This window comes from Polychytrium aggregatum (genome assembly GCF_025602895.1).
Source record: "Polychytrium aggregatum strain JEL109 chromosome Unknown BJ171scaffold_4, whole genome shotgun sequence".
Classification (NCBI taxonomy): Eukaryota; Fungi; Chytridiomycota; class Chytridiomycetes; order Polychytriales; genus Polychytrium; species Polychytrium aggregatum.
This window is the reverse complement of record NW_026516206.1, coordinates 1116045-1133854: the sequence shown is the minus strand read 5'-3', so window position 1 is coordinate 1133854 and position 17810 is coordinate 1116045. Positions and strand designations below refer to the sequence as shown.

The following is a 17810-nucleotide window of genomic DNA, read 5'->3' as shown; positions in this document are numbered from 1 at the left end:
GTCGAGTCGATGGATAGCGAGATCCGGGCTGGCAATGGCAGCGATGTCCTTTTCAGCGAATCGGCCGTCCATCAATCAGCCCTCCAAAGAAAGAAAAAAAAGTGGCGAAGCGCAGCCGCGCCAGGCTGTCCCTCACCCCGGCCAAACAGACAGACATTGGCCATGAGCCCGGAGGCGCAGATGCAGAAGGGTGGAGCAGGGCCAGCGCCTCGGGGGGCGAGGAAAGTGCGGCTGTCGCTGGGAACAGGGGGTGCGGGAGGCTCGCCCGCTAAGCGAGTCTGGACCATCCACTCCCGACCATGAACCATTCGGCGATTCCCATGGCCCCTCCGCGCTCATGACTCCCCAGTGCACACGGTCGCTAATACTGCGGTGCTGGCAGCCACGCAGTCTCGACCTGGGGACACTAATGAATCGGCGAGGACGGCACTCGGTCAGAGTATTGGGTGGAGTTGCGTGGATTGCATGTATTGCCCCTTCAGACACACTCAGGCGATGTTGGCAAGGTAGTCGCGGACTTCTGAGGGATTCAGTCGTCGGAACGTGCCAATCTTCTCCCGCTGGCCGTGTGTGTTGATGACCTCTTCCAGCTGTGATATTCCAATCTCGATGCTCGATTCGGTCATCTCGCCTTCAAAGCTCTCCTTGAGAGTCAGGATCGCGGTGTGGACAGCGTCTTCGATCTCCATGTTCTCGGTGAAGCTGAGGGCCAGGGCCACGATGCGCCAATTAGCACATACATATCCCCCGCAGTGCACGGATATCGCGCCGCGGACGACTATCTGCCATCAGGATCCACCGCGCCAGGCCAAGTGTCTCCAACTCTCATCTGCAAGCCGTGCTGCCATGACCTACCGCTTCTCGAGGAAGGTCTTGGCGTTGATCATGTTTTTGCCGATGGCACTGGCCTTCCAGGCCCAGTACGAGCCCGAGGGGTCAACCTGGTACAGGGCTGCTCCGGTGTGGTCGTAGCCAGCAATGAGAAGCGAGACGCCAAAGGGACGGACACCTCTGGAGCAAGAACCGCAGATCGCGAGAGTGTAAGTTGGAGCCGTGTATCGCAGAGGCAGCTTGTCAGCGCAGCCGTCCAGATCCTGCGCAACCAAACGATCTTGCGTCGACAGCCTGGATCCTTCCCTACAGCTTCCCATATGATCGACTCTTACCCAGACTGAGTGTACTCCTGCATGATGCCGGCGATCTCCTTGACCAGGATGGCAACGGGCGGCTCCTCCATGTAGACCCGCTTGTATTCCTGAGCCGATTTTCGGGCCTTATCCAGCAGGACTCGGGCATCGGGGCCCATGCCCGAGTAGACCATGCCAATGTTCTTTGAGATCAGCGAGACCTTCTCGACCGTGGTGTGGTCCACCAGAGCGGAGCTGGTCTTCTTTTCGGTGGCAATCACGACGCCATTGGAAGCTGCAGACAGAAGCATCCAGGGAGGGAGCGTGAATACGGATGCAGCCGAAACAGGAGACTCACGATGCGTGCAGCATGCCCCCTCGGTGGTGCAGAATCCGGCGCTGGCGTCGAGAGAGCAGCACTACGATTCCAGCCCCCCCCCCAAGTCTGCACATGAGCGGCAAGCCCGACACACCGCCGCACCTTTGATTCCGATGCTGGTAACGCCTTGGGAAACGGCCTTGAGGGCGTATTCGATCTGGCCCAGCTTGCCCGAGGGCGAGAATGTCGTCAGGGAGAACGAGTAGCGATCAGACATGGTTGGCAGCAGTAGCGAGATGCGGAGCGTCCGCAGAGCAGCCCAGACGATGCCCTGGTGTGCTTTTCGTTTGCAGAAGCAGCCAGCGGACCCTGGTCAAGCCATTCGAGCCACACTCGAGCCGCCGACCCTGGAGCATCGATGCCGGGAGGGACGCAGCCCCATCACGTGCCGACTGATCTCCAGGAACGAGAGCGATGGCGATATGACATGGGAACGCTCTGCCTGTGCTGCTGTATCAACGAGAGTCTACATTGCGGCCAGAGAAAATGGGACACCCTCATTGCCATTGTGTCAGCGTAGTGTGTAAGAGCCTTCGACCACCAAGGCCATTTGCAATCCAAACCGACCACATCAGCCAAACAACAGCGTATCCCGCTTTTATTGACTGGAGCTGACTGCAAATTACTCAGAAAGGAGTGGGATGTCGACCTTTTTGGTGCCCCGGGCGTCAGCGGCACGCATCAGCAGTGAGCCAAAGCCCGCCATCAACGAGACGACCATCGCCGTTGCCCACACCGCCCGGAACCCTGCCACCAAGTACCCGAGCACCGCCAGCCTCAGCGGATCCGGCAGCGTCGATACGTGAACGGGATCAAACTGTGCGCAGACAAAAGAGGGAGATCAGAACGACAGACACACTCACTGAACGATAGACACACTCACTGAACGACAGGCCCACTTATTGAACAGTAAACTCAGAGACTCTCAACGAGCCGACTGACCAACCGACCTGCGGCCCTCGGCCCAGATCCCAGACAGACTACCACAAAGTACACTCACCTTGGATATATCCGCCCCGACATCCTGATGTACCTGGTCTTCAAAGCTCTGCTTGAGCGTGGCCTGGAAGAGGGCCAGGCCAAAGATGCCGCCGAGCGTCTTGAAGAAGGCATGGGCAATGGTCGCCTGCGTCCAAGATTCCTCCGGCAGCGACAGCTGGGTGATGGCCAGAATACTGGGGTAGATCAGTCCGGATGAGATTCCAAACAATATCAAGCTGAGATTCTCCAGCAGCGGGTTGGGCTTGGTGTCGATGTACATGAGCATGGCCATCGAGCCTGCCAATAGGACGGAGCCGAGGCGAGCCAAGCTGCAGGCGCTTGTGGGTTGGTATGCCAGTGCGCTGGTGACCACCGATGTGATGCTGAAGGCAGCGACAAACGGCAAAAGGCTGAGCCCGGCATCGGTGGAACTCTCATTGAAGATAATGCGGTGATAGAATGGGATGAAGAAAATGCAGCCTGGCCGAACGAAACAGAGGCGTTAGTGGCAACTGAGCATGCTCACAGTGCATGCCGACAGAGCATACCGACAGTGCATGATCACAGAACATACCGACAGTGCAGGGTCGGCGAAACACATCGAATGAATTTAAAACCTCCAAGCCAAGCAAAGTGCTTACCGTAGAGCTGCATGCTGGCCGCCAGGCCGATCCAGTTGCAGACATTGAAATTCCAGTGCCCAAACAGGCCGGCGGGCCGCAGACCGCGAGGTGCATAGTACGATCCCACCGCCACAACCAGCACACAGAGGACAATCCCGACGACCAGCAGGATCGACAGGGGCACCAGCGAGTCCCAGATGTGGCTGGAGCCCCAGTAGGTCAGGCCGGAGAGCATCATGGCAACGGCGATACAGATGCCGACGGCACTCCAGCTCTCCGGCTCAGACGGCGACTCGGGCTCGAGGTACTTGGGTGCCCACTTTCCCACGAAGAAATAGAGCGTCAACGAGAACCCGGCAAGCGGGAGGATGACATCAAAGTACCACCTCCAGCCGGCCTCGTTGTCGGTGAAGGCGCTGCCAAGGATCGGCCCCAGGACCGTCGAAATCGAGAAGATGCCGTGGTTGAGGTTGTCATAGAAACCTCGCTTGTCAGGGGCAACCGAGTCGCCGATGGTGATGTAGACGAGAAGACTGCCCAAGGCGTGCCCGACCGTTGTACATCCCGAGTAGATCGTTGGCAGTATGTTTCTCCAGGACCAAGCAGCCGCACCGTATGAGCTTGCCAAGCCGCCGGAGGAATCATCGGCCTCGACGAGGTCGTTGGCCTCCGAGTCCAGGAGCTTTGTAGTGGGCCTGACATCGAAATCAAGGCTGATTTTGCTGTCTGTTGCAGAGATATCGCCCGCTGCTGAGCAGTTTGCCATCGTCGATGCCGCTAGCGTCCAAACGAGAAACGATGGGAAGATGTACCGATGCTTGCCCCGAGGCTCTTCATCTGGATGGCGACCCAGCCACAATGGATGATATGGCCCTGGCGGACTCAGGGACCAACAAACATTGTTGCTTCCATCAATCACAACAAGTGCCCAGCCGCCCGCCCGTCCCCACACAAGCACACCCTCATGCGGATTCAAAAAGTTCATGTGTAATGTATTTTGGCTTCGGCAGCGCGATGGCACGGGCAAGACGGCGTGAAAAACAATAACAGAAAAAGTAAACATCGTATTCGGGTTCGAGACAGCGGCAGGCTGGTGTGGGAGTGCGACTTGATGAGGACCAAAAAAGAAATTCGCAGGATATGGAGGCGAGGGTTGAAGCGTCGTTGATGATGGAGGCAAAGACGAACGCGAGGACAAAGGGCAGCGCTGTTGGGGAAGAGACCACAGGAATCGCACAGGCGAGCTTCGTCGACTTGCGCTTCTACTCGGCATCGAGGGCCTCAGCGTCGGGCAGAGAGGCTCCGCACGATGACAGAAGCGGCGTTTTGCGAGTCACGGCGCCGTCCTGGACGAGCAAAAGGGCAGAGCTCAGGCGGCTCGGATCCACGACGACCGCTCCTCCCTCGGCGTCCCCAGACGATAGCTTGTAGGGTGTCTGGCAGATGTTTGGCAGGATGAATGCCAGCGACTGCGAGGGAAGCGGGTTGACACCAAAGACATAGGACTGTCCCTGTTCGACGAGCGAGGGGCCGCAGGCGCCTGTGGCGCCGTATCCGAGCCCGAGCACGTCGACGACGTCGCCGGTCTTGATCGAAGACGGCGTGTTGTCGTCAAAGTAGACGCAAGTGACAGAGACCTTGGCGTTGTGGCAGCCAGTCAGACGAACGGCCATCTGGGACTCGCAGGGCGTGGTCGAGACAACGGATCCTTGGAAGGCGACGGAGGAGTCGGCAAAGTTGGCGTGGTGGTCGGCAGGGGCAACGCCAGCGAAGGTGCCAGGCAGAGCGGCCAGCAGTGCGGCGGCGAGCAGCGAAGTGGCGGCAAGGGAATGCATTTGGGTGGTTGGTGATCAGATGGACGGATGATGGAGGATGACGGTCGATTGTTGCAGGACGGAGGACGAGCACGGACGACAAGCGACCGAGAAACCAGGAGCACTTTGTATCCACGTGAGCATCCACGTGGCGGGATGGGCAACGATGGTCGGGATATACATGCTGAAGGACAAGAGCAAAAATGTGTGTATTTGGATTGAGGGGGCGGGTGATGTGGTTCATGTCTGCAGCACTGCATCTCTGCGACACTGCGGCATCGATGTGAATGCCAAGACTACGGGCGGTTATTGCTGCTGCTACTGCGACGAGCCAAAGAATGGCTTGAGGAAGGCAACGGTGGTGTCGGAGGACGCAACAGCCGCAGCCGGCTCGGTAGCCACGGCCAAATCTACGGCATTGGGCGACGAGACAATGCTGTTCCAGTCGAGCTGCTCGAGCGGGACAAAGAGCGGCGTCGTGCTGTCGATCCCATCGGTGACGCCCGCCACGCTGACGGACGAGTGCGGAACTCGTTGTTCGGCAGAGGGGAATCCAATGAGAGGTATATCGCTGGAGGTGTCGACTTTGGAGACTAGCCGGGCAAAGTGTGCGTTGGTGCTGGCGCTAGTCTTGAAGGGACCGGCGACGAGAGCGTCAAACTCGTTGCCACTGCAGCATCCACATATCACCCGATATTTGGTGGCGTGTGCGGCGGTCGCCGTCACAGGTGGTTTGACAACATCGATTGTGTGCATCCAGTTCGGCGCAATCCGACAGAGTCCAGTCCAGTTTCAGTCCGACCGAGTTCGATCGCGATCAGCGAAGGAGCGTTCGTTAAGCGTCGATCCAGCATTCAATCGATCATCGGTTGAGGTTGAATACCAACCCGGCAGTTGCATATGTAGCCGTAGCGTTGAGAAGGAGAAGAATATCGTTGGTCATCAGATGGAGCTGGCCCTCGCAGCGATCTTCCATGAGCAGAGCACGACTGCCCATCCAAAAGGCTGACTTGGCCCCGACAGAACATGTGCACATGCCATATCGTAGCCGTAGCCGTAGCACTGGTCAGCAAGCGCCTCCATTCCCTCCGGAGCAGCCAGGCTCACCTTGCAGTCGCTCCGGCGAGGACCCGGGATGACTTGAGGTAGACGGCGTGGTCGACGGACTCGAGCGGCGAGCCAAAAGCGTCGCTGCCCGCAAAGCCTCCAGGCGTTGCGACCACGGCAGGGATCTGGGACAGACCGAGCAGCGCTGCTCCCAGGACGATGGCTGAGGTGTGCATGGCTCGCTGGACGGGGTGGTGAGGGCGAGGGCGAGAGCGAGGGCGATAGCGGTGGTGGTGATGATGATGGCGAAGGAGAGGAGACGACAGGCAAAAGCCCAGCCAAGACGAAATGGATGGACACGGTGGCTGTGCCGGAGGCTTGACACCGCCACCTCGGACCCGAAACCCAGCGACACAACCACCGAAGGACGATGATGTTGCTTCTCCAACAGCTTGTTCGTCCAAGGCCCCTGTCCAGCACCAGGCTTGGAGAATAGCAAACCTACCCAGCACTACGCCTCGATGTTTTTCTTGCGGTTCTACGATGCCACGGCTCGATCCACAGCATCCCCAGGATCACTCCCATGAAATGGCCGCCTGAGCACAGTCCCCGGCACCACCACGACAGAGATCGTTCACGGGTCACCGAGTCGACTAGATGTATTAGCAAAACCCTCCCCAAGACCGACTTGCCATCCACGACCGATGGCAATGACAGCGGTGGCGATCAACCAACAGACAACCACTGCGTATTCGTGTTGCTCGGTGGAGAGCTTTGGATCTTTGTCGAAGGGGTTTCAATGGGCTTTCATTCGCGCTCGAGAAGATAAGGCTTGTCGAGCAGTCCCGCCAAGTCAATCAGCGACTCGGTCGAGCAGTTGAGCCAGAAGACCTGGCGGTACTGTGGCTTGATGCCGATGGTCTCGGCTTTGATGGCGAGGAGGTCTTCCTTGTTGCTCGCATTCATAATGCCCATCATGAAGAACAGGATCTGGATGGCGAGGACAGACTTGCCCATGCCACCCATGGTGGCGGTCAGCATGGCTTGTTTACTCTTCTTCACAAATGGTTCACCTAAATGTTCTTGGTACCTATTGTCGTTGTCGGTGGAAGGAACTTCGCTTGGTGTTGTGAATTTGTCGGAATCAGTGCGATTGTTGGGCTCGCTCAATGCAATTTTTTCAGGCAATTGCTTATATGGGCAGAATCCGTTCTCGATCATGGTGCTAAATATCGTTTTGCAATCCACTTCCCATAAACATGAATGATGTGTTTTCTTGAGAGTCCTTGTCTTTGTTATCAGTTCGATCAAATGAGCTATCGCTTGGACTCGATTGATCCTGAGTACCCTCATTAGCTCGCAGGTCGTCATTGGGCTACAACCGAGAATCGGAGTATCAATATTTGCACAGGTAAGTACTAATCATTTCAACCACATTCTCAAATACGAACGCGAGTTACTCACAATCAAATTATGAGTCTTCTCTTGAACGACCAAAGGCCCCCACATTTGAAAACCCCGATTCTTGATACCTCGTAAAGGTCTTCAGGGAATTGAAACAGATAATTGGCAAGGGAATGCCATCGATCTCCCCTGCTCCTCCATATCCACCCAATATCGTGTAAGGAATGGCAATTTGTCACGATCTCAGGGGCAGGCAATTCATGTTCAATTCTCAATTCATCTCGCAACAAGTATTCGGCACCCTGGCTCTGATAGCAATAGATCCGAGTGTTTGTCTTGAGGTAGAACGCTCTTGAGTTACTGACGGGGAATATTGACGATACTGGACCGTTCTCCAGTTCAATCTCCTGGGTCAATAGACCTCGATTCGTGTCCCCCAGAGACAACGATCTTGCCATTGGGTGAGATTGCCACAGAGTTCACTTGGCTCGAGTGGCCTGTGAGTGTCATCATACATGGATCCCAGGTGGGTGTTGGACCACAGGTGACCAGAAACGGGATCTTGTCCTCGAGCTGGGTGGCATATGTCTTGTAGATCGCCGTCTCCTTCGGTGTGAATGCATACCCCGAGTTGTACACCTGTGGTGCACTCTTGATGATCGGATTGGCAAACTCGCGGATGAATCGATACGTGTCCTTGACCAGTTCATTTGTGGTGTCGTCGACGATGGTGCTGGGTGCCTTGGCGATCACTCCTCGCAGCACAGCCAGTTGCTCGATGATCGGCTTGACCACATGTGTGAGCGACCCACACTCGAGCCAGAAGAACACATGTGTCTTGACGAACCGAGTGAGCACCGCTGCCACATCGACAGTCTCGGCCGACTGCCACACCGGACTCGACTCGGCCACTCCGTCCACACACCACACAAAGTGTGTGATCCAGTGGGCGATGCTGTATCGCAGCGACGGTGTGATCTTGACTGCGACCCTGTCCTCGAGGTCGGGGATCTTGTCGTGAAAGTCGTAGATCTCGCAGATGTTAATCACTGGATCGTGCGAGAGGATCACGCCGAGACATCCCTTGGCAAACACCGTGTGGAACGAGCTCGACACATGCCACGGATGGCCAGTCGATGCGTCGCCGAGGAGATAGTCCGCCACCGACTTGTGGTTGAACTTGACCTCGGTGTTGGTGGACTGGCTGTCTCGGGGACCCAGTCCATTGGCGCCAGGATCGAGGACCAGGCTGAGGCTCTTGAGACACTCGCGAACGACGCCGATCTCGAGTCCAAACACATCGGCGATGACCTGTGGGGTCAGGATCGACTGGGCCGTGGCGATCGCCGACCCCACCGTGACCAGCTCGGCCGGGTGGCTCGACTGCGAGTGGATCTTGGCGAATGTCTTGTGGTACAGCTGGCCGACATCGGCGGCGCTGTCGTTGATGTCCTTGATCGTGGCGAGTGTCACTGGGCCGTCCATGGCTGCTGCATCGACGGTGTTGAGGATCAGGTTGATCCACACGAATGTCTTGGACTGGTCCAGCAGGATGGCGACTGCCTTGGTGCGGTCCGAGTCAATGAGAGTGCCGTGCACTAGCAGTCGGTGATGGATGTACACCTCGAGATCACGGACGTTCTCCTCGCTCGAGGGTTCGATTGTCTTGGTCGGGACTCCATCGAATGCTGCCTTGATGTCCTTCTCGGGTCGGGATGTCAGCAGCAGCTTGAGCCACGGACGGGTCTTGTTCAGTTCGACGAAGCGCACGGCAAGCAGACTGAGCAGCTGGTTACGCGGAGAACACTCGTCGAGTGCATCCACCAGGATCATCACCGATCCCTTGGGTCTGTAGTTGCCGATGGCTTCGAGTGGATCGGCAATCACGGCCTTGAACAGTTCGGGGATGCTCATCTTGTCGAGGTCGTCCTTGGTGTGGCCGGCGTCGAGTAGCCGACGGCCGATCGGTGCGTACCACTTGCACAGACCGTATGCGATGGTGTTCAGCACCACTCGTGGATCGCTCTTGCGAGTGTCGTTGTACTTGAGGAACAGCGCCGCCACCAGCTGGTTGGTGGCCGTGAGGATGTTGGCGATCTGGGCGGCAGCAACGGACTTGCCGACACAAGCGACGGCATTGACCCACAGGACCCGGTCGGCGTTGTCGTCGTCGTCGACCCAGGCAGTGACGTGGTCAAACAGCCACTGGCGGGTTCCCTCGACATACAGATCCTCGAGTGCTCGTCTGTCCGAAGCAGAGTCGACGGGATCGAGGAGGGATCGCAGGAGCGAGTTTTGTTCGGCGGTGAGGACGACACTTCCACCTTGTGTGTACATATCGCCCTCCTTAGCAGCTGTGGAGGTTTTCGTTATCAGCTGGCGAATGTTGGGGAGAAGTCTAAACGAATCACATGATAGTTAGTGAATATTCCGGACATTCTAACAAACAGCGAGGAGCTTACAATTTAAGTGCTGCGTCATCAACTGTGTTAAGTGACTGGTACTTGAGCAGCTCCGTAAATGTCTCACTGATAGCCATAGGCATACTATGATCATTGGATCGGGGACTTCGAGGGTGTTTGGGTGGATACAGAGGGAATATTGAGGCATCGGGAAGGTGCTTTTTTTGAATGTATCATTTCCAAATTTATGAGAAGACCACATAAAGATCGGGAGTACGAGCACTGGCTGACTTTTCCCGTCAGTGTCCTTCCTACGCTTCAATGCATGTTGAATCTAATCGAGTGGATGAACACGAGTCAGTCGTGGTTCAATGTAGATTGTTGTATGGTAGAGTCTTCATACCTCGAGAAAATGGTTGTCAGGCGTATTATGGGCGTCGAACGTTCTTTGAAGACCTTCCTCGGATAGCAGCAGAACAATGACTTTAGACTGATAAAGTCCGGTGAGGAACCCATCCTCCCACTTTTCGGCATCTTCGAGACATTCTTCGTCAAGGTATGCGTGGAGGGGAATGTCGTTCAATTTTGTGGAGTTGGGCTTGGCACGTAACTGTACTGCATTCAATTTATCGCTGCTGACTCGGTAGCCAATATAATGCGATCATGTAATGAATATCAAGAGTACACTTGCATGGTTCGCGGCTGGGTCGATGAGAGCTCCTTACCTGATGTATACATCGTGCGCATCATGTCCCTCTCTACACTTCCAACTGTCGAGAATTCGAGCCGGCTGATAGTCATTACAGGTCGGAACAACATCGATTTCTTTGTACATCAGTGGCTCTTCTTTGAGTTTGACATCTGATATGGGTTCTGGTGTCGCTCCTTTGCCTTCAGTATCATTCGATGCTTGCACAGGAGAAGCAACTGATGGTGCCGGATTGGAACCAGAGGTAGATGCAGAAGGTGGACGATACTTTTGTTGTGCAATCTTGAGCTTCATGATGGCACCATCACTCAGTCCGATCTTGTCAATCTGGTCACCATTGAGAGCAAGGAGCTGTGGAGTACAAAAGTCAGTAGCACACGAGGTTGACTTTACGGATGGCAAAGGACACATACCACATCGACGGTGTCGAAATCGCGCTCCTCAAAACGGCTTTTGTAGTTTGAGAGTCCGTTGTCCTCAAGGAATTTATGAACCGTGTTCGAGGTATTGCTTAATGAACCTTCGATCGTGGTGCTTGTTTTGGTTGATTCTGTTTGAATGATATCGTTGACACTGGCTTGGTATTCGGGAGGTGGAGTTGAGAGAATGTAATCCAGTGATGCTTCATCTCCCTCCTCTTTGACGTTGTTGCGCTGGCTTCCGGGAATAATGGGTTGGGGGGGGGGGTGCGTTACCGAATCTGTAAATGAGAGGGTGAGAAGTCATTGGGCTGCTTTGACTTTCTTTTGGTCGGTGTCTTCAAGACATCATATTACTTTGACTACGAGAGCGACGATGTCGACTCATGGGAATGCCGGATGCGGTGTGAACGCTGTGTGGCCACCAAGCTCGATGGTCGACGCTGCACACGCACGACATGCATTGGTGTCAAGTACTGCTACTCCCATCTAGCAACGGTGAAAAACCTGCGCATCGACGACTCCACCATCCCAGGCGCAGGAAAGGGGTTGTTCGCATACAAGCATGTGCCCGCGAGTGTGTACGATGACGGTGAGCGCGAACGACTCGAGAATGCAGTCCTGTTCAAGAGAGGCCAAGTGGTCATCGAGTACGATGAACAACCCGTCCCTGGCCAAGAAAGTCGTTCCCGGTACGGAAACACTAGCGCCCCATACCTCGTTGAACGCCGAATCGGGCTCAACGTGGGTCGATACGAAGACGGTGCATGCCGGAGAGGAATCGGAACGCTCGCCAACCACTCGGACGACGGCAACGATGTCAACGCAAAGCTCGCCCAGGACAGGGGAGTCGGTGTGGTGCTGAAGGCACTGCGGGACATTCATAATGGAGAAGAGATATTTATTGACTACGGGAGTGCCTTTGGGCTGGACGAAGAAGATGCCGTGTTTGGTACGAAGCGCAAGACCAACACACGCGAGCGACTTGCACGGAGCCGGACATGATCGCGGATGTCGGGCCTGGCACTCAGTCTTCAGAGATCCAAGCGGGCATCTCCCTGCCAGGAGCGATGTATCGCAACAAAAGTGCAATCACAGCTTGGTCGAATTCGCCATCTTCCACAGATGCCACGATCGCTGAATCGACAGCAATGTTTTGTGCCAGATTGATCACGATGCTCTCCTTGGCGCAGATTTCATCCCCCACGAGGCGAAACGACCCGGGCCATGAGTCGACACTGACGATTGTCTTGATTCGCCCCATGTCGAAAAGCACATATTCCATGGCTCGGTGGTTAAGATAGATTGGAGTGACCGACGCAAGAGTAGGTATATGGCTGGCCTTGACCAGGAATTGCGTGCTCTTGAGTCCTTCGCCCAGAATGCAGGTGGCACCAGCGTCCAGGGCCTCGACCACAAGCTCCTTGACAGGGGCATCACTGGGAGGGTTGATCTGCGAGACCAGCCTCTCACCCGGGACGCTCAGGATGCGCGAGCCCAGAGCATGCTGGATCAGACGTAGGAGCAGGTGCTTGCCAGGGTTTTGGTCGTTCCCCACCAGGAAGAGCGCTGACTCGGAAGTGCGGGATTTGGCGGTGAGGCACGTTGACAAGAAGCGCAAGAGCAAGTGGTACTCTGCGACGTTGCTGCTGCCCAGTATCGAGCGAATCAACTCCTCCAGCTTGTAGACTTTGCGACTGACACCTAAATAGAAGTCGTCAACCACGTACGAGACTGGAAGCGAGTGGGTGAAGCAGTCACCGGCATTGACCCGACGAGCCTTGAGGCCAGGCAGTTCCAGCACAATCCCATTGGCGAAGAGGATGGTGTTGGTCGATGCATTGGCGTGGGTGATGGCAAAGGTCTCGATGTTGAATTTTTTGTGCTGGAATGCCAGGGCAAATCTGTATCTGTCTTCAATGATGTCTGGGATGCGCCCCAGAGTGCACTTGATCTCCTCGACCACATCCTTGGCATGTTTGAGCTTGTTCGAGCTGGCGTACCTTGCTCGAACCACTTCGACCCACCCCTGGAAGGCGCCCTGGGGATCAGTGAGAAGCTTGGTCAGGGCGTAGTCCAGATCCACATGCTTCCAGAGGAGCCCATCAAAGAACCAGATCTTGTGGGTCTTGGTTGCATCGGGCTCGGCGTGAAGAACTTGGTGTGGAACCAGGCCTCGGAGGATGTGGGTGATCGATGGAAGCGAGCCCAGGGCAGCCATCTTGATGGAGGTGTTCAGGATTTTGTCATTTGGGACGAATACGACGTCATCATCCACAAGGTCTTTGCTCAGGTCCAGAAACACCTCGGTCAGCTCGCTGAACATTGTTGCTCGCTGGCTCTGGTGATCGATATTTGTTTGGCCCGACCTGACGCAGATCACACCCCGGCGAAGAAGTGCAAGGCTGGCTGCCATGCCGGGATCGAGGTCGACACGTGGTCTCACGTGACTCTGTGTAACCCAACGGCCGTAAGCAAATCGTCATCAGAGTACGCACCCGTCCTGTTAGCCAACCGCCGCCATGACTCACATATCCCAGATATCTTCACGATCATCTGTTGCAACGACAACTTCCAAACCAGTCTTTCCCGCAGCGATATTGGGAATATGCGACTGGTGTGCAGGCAGGCAAACTTCATTTTGGACACCAAAGTGAACCGATTCCGACTCTGGCTTGAGAAGCAGCGTCCATACGACCCTGACCAAGTCATACCCGACATGTTCACCAAGGATGATGTTTTCTCCATCTCTCCGAAATTCGCCGGTGGCGTCGTAGCAGGACGAAAATGGCTCGATTACCTCGTCAAACGAGGACATCCTGCAGCCACGTACCTCGCTGCTCGAATGCTCCAGCGCGAGATGGCGTCCAACAGAGCGATTACTCGGCCCTCCGCCAATGGGAGGTGGTCAACACAATGTCCACCGACCAAGACATCAAGCGGATCGCCACATTCATGCTTGGATGGATGGTCTACCTTGGCCGGGGCACATTACAGGACAAGGGTGTGGGATTTGAGATCATCCGAGAGAACAAGACGAAAGAGTTCAGTGTCGGGGAAGACGAGTGTACCCTTGAAAGCACACTCTCACATCCACCCACGAACCCAAATGAATTCCTCTTCAACCTCTGCCAATTGGGAGCGGACCGAGAGTGGCTATGCAAGCACCTCTTGGCCATATGCTACGCCAACGGACTCGGAACCAACAAGAATCAATTCCACGCAGCACAGATCTTTGAGGAACTGGCAGATGAAGGATACGACGACAGCCAGTTCTGTATTGGGCGTTGCAACGTATTGGGTCGAGGAGTCCCCCTGAACCGAGACACAGCGCTTGAATGGTACATGAAGTCAGCAGAACAGAACAATCCATTTGGCCAGTACGAAGCTGGATCCGCATACCGCGGCTTGGGTCGAATGAACATTCGAAGGAATTTGAAAAATCATTCGAGTATACGCTCAAGTCCGCCGACAAGGGTTCCGATTTGGCCATCAACAGACTCAAGACACTCGGTAAGTCTCACTGATCCCGAGTCCCTCCCGAGTCCCACTCCCAAACAACCAAGTCGCAACACTGAACATGCAAGCAGTGCAATGTAGCAAACCGCGCCGCCCACACCCACCCAGACACCGTGATACCAATCAGTGGACTTGCAATGTGGTTTCGATAAAGCGGCAATGGCCGAGTGTTGTATTTGGCATTCAATACATCCAATACATCCAACGAGTGCTGTCCCATAACAATCGCTGATGTTGATCGACCGAGAGAACCATCGACTGACTCGACAACGACAAATCGACCATTACAATCGATACGCATTCTATAACCATAGATGGTGGAAAGAGTCAGTACCACCCAGACCATCCCTCGCCACATGGTACCGTAGAAAGCAGGCAGTAAGCCACCAACCTTCCCCAACACCAAGACCATCCTCCCTCGATCCGACACGACCCACGGCCAGATCAGATCAGATCTCCTCGGCCAATAAATCTCCCCTCCAACCACGCCCTCGCCCACCACGATCGGAAAGCATCGAATCCCTGCCCTGACACCATGATACACACAAGTAAGCCAGTCGAGCCGGTATCGCGGTCCATCACATCGCATCACATCGCATCACATCGCATCACATCGCATCACATCGCATCACATCGCATCACATCGCATCACATCGCATCACATCGCATCACATCGCATCACATCGCATCACATCGCATCACATCGCCAGCAGAGCCTGACCACTCCATCATCCCCGACAGAGCCAACCAGCCCCTCGAATATTCTTTCGCTTTGGCGGCAATCGATCATTCACCCACCAGGGTCGCCGTGATCACACGACCCTGTCATCCATGCCGGTCGAGGCCGGACAACCTGAGCAGACCAGCATTTCCATCTCGCAAACCGATGTCCAGATCTCCGCCCTCCCCCCCCCGATCCCAGCATCCACTCGCCTTCCCTCAAATACGCCCGGTCCGGCAGGGCAAGATCGTTTCCTCCTCATATCGAAGAAACGAGTGCTTCTCCTCCTCTGCCAGGATGCTGACAGATACGATGGATTCTCACCACTACAACCGCCCCTCCGAGACGATCACGCCAATAAAGCAAACCACACCAATACAAGCCCATTGACCCCACCGTCCCCCGCCCTCATCCCTTTGGTAACGCCAACTCTATCGTATCCGCCATACCGTACGACCCCTACATATACGCCCTCTTCCCTTAGGTTAGGCCAGCCCTGGCGCCTCTCCCAGCGTCTACCTCTACCCCCAAAAACTATTCCTTTTCCCTGGTCCCCGCCATCCACCCCAAACCACCAAAACGGAATAGCTCCTCATATACTCCTATACTAATGACTAGATGTATTCGCAAAGCCCTCCTCAAGACCGACTTGCCATCCACGACCAATGGCAATGACAGCGGTGGCGACCAACCAACAGACAACCACTGCGTATTCATGGTGCTCGATGGAGAGCTTTGGATCTTTGTCGAAGAGGTTTCAGTGGGCTTTCATTCGCAGAAGCGCTGCTTTTGGGGCCACGCCGCGACACTTTCAAGATGGGCCCCCACACTGATGCGGTCCGGATTCAATCAGAGTCGTTGGGCCGTCGGAGCGGCATATGATGCTGCGAGCCTCGGCTTGGCCGCTCACTTGAGCCGGTCTTGTCGCAGCGACTCTTCAAACTTTTCAAACTCGGCCCGAGCAATGGCTTCGTGCTCGTCAAAGACCTGCTCGACCGCAGTGACTTCGGGAATATAGTGCTGTGATATCAAGCGTCAAATGCGGCCGCGATGCAGAGCGAGTTAGATATGCAGACAGCCACAACACCCAAGCCGCTTTCAGCACTGCGTCGATCGGTCTCGTGGAGAGTGCTCACCATGAGCATGTTCTCGATTCCATTCTTGAGGGTGACGACCGAGGAATCGCAGGTGCGGCACGAGCCTTTGAGCTTGAGCTTGACCACGCCGTTCTCAAAGCCCTTGTACTCAATGTCGCCGCCGTCCTCCTGGATGGTTGGGCGGATGCGGGTATCGAGCAGCTCCTTGATCATCGCCACGGTTTCCGAGTCCTCGGGCTGAATCTCGGTGTCTCTGGCTGCCTCGACGCCCTCGGAGATGATGGGCTGGCCACTGGCAAAGTGGTCCATGATGGCCGAGTAGATCTCGGGCTTCATGATCTGCCAGGCGTGCTCCTGGTGCTTGTTGACGGTGATAAAGTCGGGGCCGAAGAAGACAGACTGGATGCCGTCGATCTGGAAGAGGCGTTTGCCGAGCGGAGACACAAGCGCTTCTCGGCCGCTGGTGAACTCAGCAGTCTCGCCGTTGGACATGACGGGGACGCCGGGCTTGAACTTGAGCGAGTCCACGTTGGGGGTGACCTCGGTTTGGATGAACATGGAGCGCTCTGGTGGAAGTCGTAGGAGGAGCCAGGCCCCAGAGAACAAAAGGACGTCATTAGTGGCGCTGTTCCAATGTGCATCGCCTTTGGGTGTGTGCTGGCAGAGGGCCATTGAGACAAGGCTTGGACGATCAGATCGCCGGATAAGATCCCAAGGCTGTCTCGGCTCTCTGGTGAGTGATCGGCTTGATAGGCTCAAAGATGCGAATCTCGATCCTGTGCTGATTCCGGCTGGGGCATTTGTGCATCTGCAGATGGCTGATGGTGCGACGCAGCTCTGGATGTCTTACTCTGCAGGACAAAGGTCGTCTGGATTGCCCGAGAGGCAACGGCCTGGGTAACATGGGTTGGTCTCGCCAGATGGAAAGTCCGGAGAGGCATTCGGAGCGAGGAGCGGGCAAGGCCGCGGACCACAGACGCCATGCGTTGCATCGTTGGCGAGTGAGTTGGCGAGCGAGTTGGGCAAGATCTGGCAGGACAGCAGGCCCAGGCAAAGGCCGATCGCCTGCGATTTGTCAAGCCTGCCCGCCAGCATCACGTGCGGGCCAGCTGGTTCGATTCGCGGTCGAAGCAGAACGGATGGACTGTTGAGGGATGGGATGGATGGACTGTCGAGGAACGGGATGACTGGATATGGTCCAGTACCATGCATAGCCGTGCATGTGTGCTGTGCCCGAGACGATCGCTTGCCTCTTGTTCCAGCCAGCGGATCCCGGCGAGCGCAAGTCCCATCTTGGAATTGACGAGACTCCCGTTCAGGCGACCTTAACTTTCAGCGAAAGACCCTGGCACCCGCAACCGCGTTTGGGGTGAACCCTCGATGAGATGGATCGGTGCAGGATCCGTGTGGGATGGGGACCCGGGGTGCATTCCTGGTTTGGGATGAAGGCCAGCGACAAGCCTCGGGGCAGAAGGGCGAGGGAAACGCAGGATTCTGTCAGGCGTCAAGGACGGATCTCCCAGCCAAGCCAAGCGATCGGTGAGGAACGAGTCAGATGTGGCCCATCC

General features: G+C 55.9%; 9 protein-coding genes across 9 annotated transcripts; 2 read left to right on the top strand and 7 right to left on the bottom strand.

The window, feature by feature from the left end:
• Positions 1 to 442: 442 nt before the first annotated feature.
• Positions 443 to 1750, bottom strand: BJ171DRAFT_455249 (nucleophile aminohydrolase). Its single transcript, XM_053108271.1, has 4 exons — positions 1609 to 1750; positions 1167 to 1422; positions 856 to 1011; positions 443 to 702 (listed from the first exon to the last, which is right to left on the bottom strand). The coding sequence occupies exons 1-4, from the start codon at positions 1721 to 1723 to the stop codon at positions 489 to 491; spliced, it is 741 nt and encodes a 246-aa protein (XP_052970841.1). The 5' UTR covers positions 1724 to 1750; the 3' UTR covers positions 443 to 488.
• A 378-nt stretch (positions 1751 to 2128) lies between these two features.
• On the bottom strand, positions 2129 to 3876 carry BJ171DRAFT_471736 (major facilitator superfamily domain-containing protein; the record flags this gene model as incomplete). Its single annotated transcript, XM_053108620.1, has 3 exons — positions 2129 to 2323; positions 2507 to 2967; positions 3129 to 3876. The coding sequence occupies 3 exons, from the start codon at positions 3874 to 3876 to the stop codon at positions 2129 to 2131; spliced, it is 1404 nt and encodes a 467-aa protein (XP_052970840.1).
• A 205-nt stretch (positions 3877 to 4081) lies between these two features.
• Positions 4082 to 4983, bottom strand: BJ171DRAFT_489899 (uncharacterized protein). Its single transcript, XM_053109563.1, has one exon. It carries the CDS (start codon positions 4943 to 4945, stop codon positions 4373 to 4375), a length of 573 nt encoding a protein of 190 aa, XP_052970839.1. The 5' UTR covers positions 4946 to 4983; the 3' UTR covers positions 4082 to 4372.
• Positions 4984 to 5113: 130 nt separating this feature from the next.
• BJ171DRAFT_489897 (uncharacterized protein) lies at positions 5114 to 6276 on the bottom strand. Its single transcript, XM_053109562.1, has 2 exons — positions 6032 to 6276; positions 5114 to 5594 (listed from the first exon to the last, which is right to left on the bottom strand). Exons 1-2 carry the CDS (start codon positions 6205 to 6207, stop codon positions 5243 to 5245), a joined length of 528 nt encoding a protein of 175 aa, XP_052970838.1. The 5' UTR covers positions 6208 to 6276; the 3' UTR covers positions 5114 to 5242.
• A 368-nt stretch (positions 6277 to 6644) lies between these two features.
• On the bottom strand, positions 6645 to 7602 carry BJ171DRAFT_213038 (uncharacterized protein). Its single transcript, XM_053106394.1, has 2 exons — positions 7436 to 7602; positions 6645 to 7346 (listed from the first exon to the last, which is right to left on the bottom strand). Exon 2 carries the CDS (start codon positions 7340 to 7342, stop codon positions 6779 to 6781), a length of 564 nt encoding a protein of 187 aa, XP_052970837.1. The 5' UTR covers positions 7343 to 7346; positions 7436 to 7602; the 3' UTR covers positions 6645 to 6778.
• A 3679-nt stretch (positions 7603 to 11281) lies between these two features.
• BJ171DRAFT_489879 (uncharacterized protein) lies at positions 11282 to 12183 on the top strand. Its single transcript, XM_053109561.1, is given in 2 exon segments — positions 11282 to 11910; positions 11922 to 12183. 1 exon segment carries the CDS (start codon positions 11305 to 11307, stop codon positions 11908 to 11910), a length of 606 nt encoding a protein of 201 aa, XP_052970836.1. The 5' UTR covers positions 11282 to 11304; the 3' UTR covers positions 11922 to 12183.
• On the bottom strand, positions 11786 to 13275 carry BJ171DRAFT_213022 (uncharacterized protein). The gene has a single exon (XM_053106393.1). The coding sequence runs from the start codon at positions 13229 to 13231 to the stop codon at positions 11933 to 11935; it is 1299 nt and encodes a 432-aa protein (XP_052970835.1). The 5' UTR covers positions 13232 to 13275; the 3' UTR covers positions 11786 to 11932.
• A 546-nt stretch (positions 13276 to 13821) lies between these two features.
• BJ171DRAFT_471732 (uncharacterized protein) lies at positions 13822 to 14894 on the top strand (the record flags this gene model as incomplete). Its single annotated transcript, XM_053108619.1, has 3 exons — positions 13822 to 14182; positions 14287 to 14418; positions 14800 to 14894. 3 exons carry the CDS (start codon positions 13822 to 13824, stop codon positions 14892 to 14894), a joined length of 588 nt encoding a protein of 195 aa, XP_052970834.1.
• A 1157-nt stretch (positions 14895 to 16051) lies between these two features.
• On the bottom strand, positions 16052 to 16800 carry BJ171DRAFT_577836 (scaffold protein Nfu/NifU N terminal-domain-containing protein; the record flags this gene model as incomplete). The annotated part of the gene is made up of 2 exons (XM_053113842.1): positions 16052 to 16165; positions 16282 to 16800. 2 exons carry the CDS (start codon positions 16798 to 16800, stop codon positions 16052 to 16054), a joined length of 633 nt encoding a protein of 210 aa, XP_052970833.1.
• Positions 16801 to 17810: the final 1010 nt, after the last annotated feature.

Excerpts from the sequence above, each read along its gene's own strand:
- BJ171DRAFT_213022 (XM_053106393.1), bottom strand. The coding sequence starts at position 13,231 with ATGTTCAGCGAGCTGACCGAGGTGTTTCTGGACCTGAGCAAAGACCTT.
- BJ171DRAFT_489879 (XM_053109561.1), top strand. The coding sequence starts at position 11,305 with ATGCGGTGTGAACGCTGTGTGGCCACCAAGCTCGATGGTCGACGCTGC.
- BJ171DRAFT_213038 (XM_053106394.1), bottom strand. The coding sequence starts at position 7,342 with ATGACGACCTGCGAGCTAATGAGGGTACTCAGGATCAATCGAGTCCAA.
- BJ171DRAFT_489897 (XM_053109562.1), bottom strand. The coding sequence starts at position 6,207 with ATGCACACCTCAGCCATCGTCCTGGGAGCAGCGCTGCTCGGTCTGTCC. Across the intron at positions 5,595-6,031 it reads CTCGCCGGAGCGACTGCAAG|TGGCAACGAGTTTGACGCTC; the intron begins GTGAGCCTGGCT and ends TGGATGCTGCAG.
- BJ171DRAFT_455249 (XM_053108271.1), bottom strand. The coding sequence starts at position 1,723 with ATGTCTGATCGCTACTCGTTCTCCCTGACGACATTCTCGCCCTCGGGC. Across the intron at positions 1,012-1,166 it reads CAGGAGTACACTCAGTCTGG|AGGTGTCCGTCCCTTTGGCG; the intron begins GTAAGAGTCGAT and ends TTCTTGCTCCAG. Across the intron at positions 703-855 it reads AAGACCTTCCTCGAGAAGCG|CTTCACCGAGAACATGGAGA; the intron begins GTAGGTCATGGC and ends CCTGGCCCTCAG.
- BJ171DRAFT_489899 (XM_053109563.1), bottom strand. The coding sequence starts at position 4,945 with ATGCATTCCCTTGCCGCCACTTCGCTGCTCGCCGCCGCACTGCTGGCC.